Source organism: Monoraphidium neglectum (genome assembly GCF_000611645.1).
Source record: "Monoraphidium neglectum strain SAG 48.87 unplaced genomic scaffold scaffold00743, whole genome shotgun sequence".
NCBI classification, from domain to species: domain Eukaryota; kingdom Viridiplantae; phylum Chlorophyta; class Chlorophyceae; order Sphaeropleales; family Selenastraceae; genus Monoraphidium; species Monoraphidium neglectum.
In genome coordinates, this window is record NW_014012885.1 from 141 (window position 1) to 5,686 (window position 5,546).

The window sequence follows — 5,546 nt, forward strand, 5'->3', positions numbered from 1 at the left end:
ATTGTGACCTTGGTTGTGTTTGAGAATATGAGTGAGTGCGCTCGACAGGCGGACTGCTGCAGCAACTCGGTGCCATCTGCTGTAACCACCAGCCTGCCTGGGTTCCCCCCTCTTCACCAGGTGTTGCGTGGGGCTGTGACCTGTCGTACGACTACGTGAAGATCAACGGCGAGGTGGGCGGCGGGAGGATACGCGCGATGAGGGGATGCCCATCTGGGAGGATGGGAGCTGCAGGGTTCGGGGTCTGCTTTGGCTCACGGTTGGGCCATACATGCGGTCATGACCAGCAACGAAGAGTTGGCACACACCACACTATGTGCGATCCCTCTACTTCGCAAGCTGAATGTCAGTATCACGTATGCCATCCCTACCTCGTCCCCTGCGCAGTACACCACCTGAAGCGCTGCTGGTTCATCGCCGCCTGCTGGCGATGGGCGAGCTGCGGGTCAAGGCACCACTCTGACATTCTTTGCGACCGTGGCGGAGCCCGGGAGAAGAGTGCTTTGGAGCCTGAGCTGCAGTGACCTTTTTCGGTGGCGTGAGCCACCCCGCTGTAATGGCGTCCTCCTCTTGAGCTATGACCCCAAACACATTTGTATGTAACACGGTGCTGCTGTCATGGGTGCGGTGCAGCGCCTCAGGGGGGTTTACCACACGGTCAAGGCCTGGCTGTTGTGGCTGTCGACCCCTTTACTGAATTGACAAAGGACACCCAGGAGAAGCAAATGGGTGAGCATGGCAGGTGTGGCCATGGTTTGAGTGCCTGAACCAAGAAGAGGGCCTAGGTCTGACGGCTAATGGTGGCGCCAATCACCAAGCGCATGTAGCTGGTATACATGCTGCTGCTGCTGCTGCTGCTGCTGCTGCTGCTGCTGCTGCTGTGCTATTGCGGCTGATGTTGCTGCTTTGCTGCCGCAGATGCAGCAGCGAGCGCATTGTTGATCTCCCCCAGCACGTTGACACGCCGCCCCAGCTGAGCCGAGAGCGCCCCCTCCACCGCGCGCTGCGCCGCCCGCGTCCGCTCTGCCAGCGCCGACGCGCGCGGCGCCAGCGCCGCCATGGCCGCCCGGCTCTCGTGGCGGCGCGCGTCCGCCTCTCGCGCCGCGGCCAGCAGCTTGGCCTCCTGCCCCGCCTTGCGCGCCAGCTCCCGCGCCAGCCGGTCCAGGTAGCGCGCACTGCCACCAATCAGCAGCAGCTGCCGCAGCCCCGCGTCGTTCAGCGCCGCCAGGGCTCCCTCCACCGCCGCCAGCAGCCGCCCCGCCCCACGCGCGTCGACGGCCGCGATCGCCGGCGGCAGCAGCGCGTTGAGGAGGTCCGCGCCGCCCCCGCCGCCGCCGCCCCCGCCGCCCCCTCCGAGCTCTGCCGCGCGCTGCCTGAGGAATGCCCTGGCCTCGTGGAGGTCGTCCAGCAGCAGAGCGCGGTACTCGCCAGACGCAGCCAGCCGCAGCACCGACGCGTCCTCCGCCGCCTCCCCGCCCTCCCCATGCGCGGAGGGGCCGGCAGCCTCCGAGGGCCCCGGGGCGGCAGTGGTTGTGCCTAGTGCTGGCGCTGCTGCTGCGGCGGCGTCCTCCGCTGCGGCCTCAGTGAGCTCAATGTCCCAACTGATGGAGGGGCCACCGTTGGCAACCTCCGCCGCGGCCGCGCCTGCCCCCTGATCCTCGGCCTCCCCCTCCCCCTGCCCCTCGCCGCCGCCGTCTGCCGCCACCACCAGGTCTGACAGGTCCAGGTCCCAGTCAATGCCACCCGCTCCCACAGCCGCCCCCTCCACCCCCACAGCTCCGTCCTCGCCGCCGCCGCCGCCGGCCAGCGCCGCATCCCAGTCAATCTCAACCGCGCCGCCGGCGTGCCCACCGCTGCCGCCCTCAGCCGCTGTGCTGGCCGCCTGTGCGTCCCCGTCCTCCGGTGGCGCGGTGCGCCCCTCACGTATCTCTGTGAGGGTCGGCAGCACGTCAGCGGCTGGCTTGGCGCCGCCCTCTGGTGTGTGTGCATATGAGATGAAGGCCGCGTAGTAGTCCACTGCGGCCCCCAGCTGCTGCCCCCTCAGCTCCTCCACGATGGCCCGGAATCTGGCAGGAAGCTGCTGGCCCAGCTGCAACAGCTCTGAGCGCACGTTGACTCCCTGGATGCCCAGGCGCGCACACTCCTGAGGGTAGGGTGGGGATGGGCACAAGCTTGGGTGGCCGCTGTTGTGCAGGTCATCAGAACAGGGCACAGCAGGGAGCAGCCTGGCCAGTAGTGAAGCAGTCAGCAGTGTGAGCGCGACACTGTTGGCTCCAAACAAGTCAGAAATACCCAGGTGAATCGCGCCGGCAACACAAGCAAGCTGAACCTGTCTGTGCCAACACTCTGCAGTGGTGCCCCGCCTCCAACCCCCCACCTGCTTGAAGTTGTTGGCTGCGGTGGCTGCACCCTTCACGTACTCCCCCGCCTTGCGCTCCCCATCAGCTATCAGCTGGACGTACCTTTGAGGTGCAGGGCGGGGTGTCAGGTGAGGTGTGGTATGGGGTGTGGCGCAAGCAGGGAGCGGGGGAGGAAGAGGGGGTCACGTGGGGTGTCATGAGTGGCGCTGGGTAGTACGACGTGCAGTTGACACCAACGTCATCCAGTGGTGATGGGTTAGTCCCGATGGACCCAGTCATGACGCCGCTGAGCTGAGCTGAGCAATCTTGTAAGGAGACTGCGTAAGTTGTCGCTGCATCTCGCTCCCGCCAACCCCCCCCTGAGACGGCCCGACAGTGTCCCCACCCACGGCCCTGGGCGCGCACCGTGTGGTCTGTTTGCGCAGGTATGGCAGCTCGTAGTCCACATTGGACACCATGCTGGAGGCAGCCTCACCCATGAACACGTCTGGAGGGGGGCAAGACAGGGCGCGGGAGGGGGGGGGGCGCAGGGGCGGACCACCAGGGTGCGATTTTGCCGGGTCGGGAGATCAAGCAGAGGTTTGGGGGCGGCTGCAGCCGCAGCCGCCGTGAGTTGCACAACTGCAGAGCGGCCGCCAGTTCTCTGCCAGCTCCCCTCCTGCGCCGCTTGCCCCTTTGCTGCACGCCCCACCCCAAGTGCCTGCGCACAAACCCCCTTAACCCTGCCGCCGCTCACTCTGCTTCTCGTAGGCCTTCACGATGCTGTCCCACAGCCCCGCCGCCCCCGCCAGCCCGCCAAACAGCGTGCGCTCCCCGCCCTCCGCCAGCCTGTCGCGGATCATGACCGCCCGGAAGTAGTCGATGGGGGCGTCGGCGCCGCCCGGCAGCGAGGCCAGGAGGCCGGGGGGCAGGACCTTCGCGGCCTCCGCCACCTTGGCCTGGATGGCCGCCACGCGCTTGTGCCAGTCAGACGCCATCTTCTTGCGCGTTACCTGCCGAGTGCGGCAGGTGACACGTGGCAGGGGGGGTGGGTGTTATCTGGTGGGCGGGTCTGGCAAGGCGAGGCAGCGCAGCGCACCCCACTGGACCTGTGCTGCTGCGGTTGTTTCTTCCTTTCCTCTTGCATGCAGCAGCCTCGCCCCAAACCCACGAACCGCCTTGATGGCCACCCACTGCTCGCCATGCCACTCACCAGCCATTCTGCCAGCTTCTGGTAGTTGATATCGATAGGCAGCTCGCCCTCTGCATCGCAGGTTGTGCCGAGGCGTGGCAGCAGTCGCGGGCTCGAGCAGGGGACACAGTTGGCAACCACCCCACTGAAAGAAGGGGTGGCTGCCTGTTTTCGACGCGACTCAGCTCTGCACAGTATGACGATGTATGCCGATTGCTGCAACGTAGCTGGACCGCCGGAAGAGAAGAAGAAAACTGCGCAGCACGAGCTGTTGACGCATGTGCGACGCGCCGGACCCGCTGATCGGTGCCAAGAAACCGCTCCCACACCTTGCTTGGAGTATCCAGAATCCACCAGCTTAGCTATGGCCGGCCCAGCGGCTGGCAGTGAGCCTGCCATGCCGAAAAACGCAACAGATCGGCAAAGTCGTCGCTTGTGATCTGTTCAGCCAGGGACCCTGACAGCTTGCAATCGGATATTGATGCACACATGTATACCTCCGAGTTGACTGTTACCCGTTTGAAAAAGTGTTTGCCATCCACCTCTGCTCAACTTCGCCTGGGTCCTTTGCATACTGTAGAGTGTGAGGCAGCATGACAGCGTGGGTGCACCGCATCGCGTGTTAGTCTGCAACACATTGGCATGCGCGCCACCGCTGTGACACTGCTGCTGCGTGCTGCGTGCCGATATGGCGACCGGTTCGGCGGCGTGGCGAGCGGAACCCGCAGCTGCAGTGGCAACGCGGGCATTAACAATGGACCGTGCAGAGCAGCACCAGAAGCAGTGATTCTGGAGGATGATCAGCATCCTCTTAGTGCCAGCTGTTTAGGCCTCGGCGTCCTGCAGGCCGTGCAGCGGCTCCGCAGCAGCGGTGCGAGTGTCACGCGGTTTTGTTGGGGGGGAAGGCGGGACGCAAGTGTCTTCCGAAATGGCGCTGCGAAGCTGTGCGGTGTGCAACCGACCCTGCGCTGTATGAATCGATGGAGATGAAGGCACCAAGTTTGTTGTGGTTCATTGTTTGTGTGCATTTTGTACCCATCCTTCAGGACATGAGGCGTTTGTTGTTGGCGGCACTGTGCGCGATCTGCTCCTCGGCCGCCGGCCAAAGGTGGGCGCCTCTGCTGCCCGCCGCAAATCCCTGATGAAGCAGCTTGCTGCCGCAGCTGCGAATATCGGGCACTGCAGTCTGATGTCATACAGTTTGCGGCCCTGCACCTTGGGAGATTGAAACAGCCACTGCGCGTTCCTGCCGTCCTCAGCCCCACTCAGAGCTGCCTATGCCTCTCCCACCCGCACCGCAGGACTATGATCTGCTGACATCAGCGTCCCCCAGGGAGGTGCGGGACCTGTTCCCGGGCAGCGCCATTATCGGCCACCGCCACCCCGTGGTGCAAGCTGAGGTGGCGGGCTGCAAGCTTGATGTCGGCAGCTTCGCCACCAATGCAGACCCGGCCCTGCTGCCGGCAGACGCGGCCCAGCTGCTGGGGCGGTGCCATCCAGGGCCAGGACGCGGCCAGGTATGCGCCTTGCTGGACGGGATGGGACAAAATGATTGTCAAGCGACGGTGCAAATGGGGTTTCCAGAGCCTGTATGTATCGATTTGGGTGAGGGCTGACACCAACCACGCGATGCTGTTCTGACGAGCGCGCCTGTTGCAACTGTCTTGGCTCCTCTAGGGACATCAGCGTGCGCCGCCGCCGCACGACGCACCCAGCCGGGGCTCGGGGCGAGGCCCGTCCTGGGCTGTGGCGCGCCGTGCCAACGCTGCAGGTGCGCCTGAGCCTTTTGCGCACAACAGCATCACCGCTTTCAACCCTCAGGTTGCCTTCTAGCCGCCTGGCTGGTCGGTCAAGCACTGCAACAGCTGTTTTGCGCAGCGCGTCCGGCACCGGTCGCTAACCGCTGTTGGCCACTGGTCGAGAGGGGAGACTGCCGCATGTCCACCTCCCAGCCCCCCTCCTCCAACGCTTTCGACCCCCGAACCCCCTGTTGCCCCCTTTCCCGCCTCCCCTCT

The 5,546-nt window shown here is 65.1% G+C and overlaps 1 protein-coding gene across 1 annotated transcript; it reads right to left on the reverse strand.

Moving 5' to 3' along the window:
* Nucleotides 1-883: 883 nt before the first annotated feature.
* On the reverse strand, nucleotides 884-3,930 carry MNEG_5095 (CDK5RAP3-like protein; the record flags this gene model as incomplete). Its single annotated transcript, XM_014046426.1, has 6 exons — nucleotides 884-2,143; nucleotides 2,378-2,462; nucleotides 2,766-2,847; nucleotides 3,097-3,352; nucleotides 3,553-3,602; nucleotides 3,861-3,930. 6 exons carry the CDS (start codon nucleotides 3,928-3,930, stop codon nucleotides 884-886), a joined length of 1,803 nt encoding a protein of 600 aa, XP_013901880.1.
* Nucleotides 3,931-5,546: the final 1,616 nt, after the last annotated feature.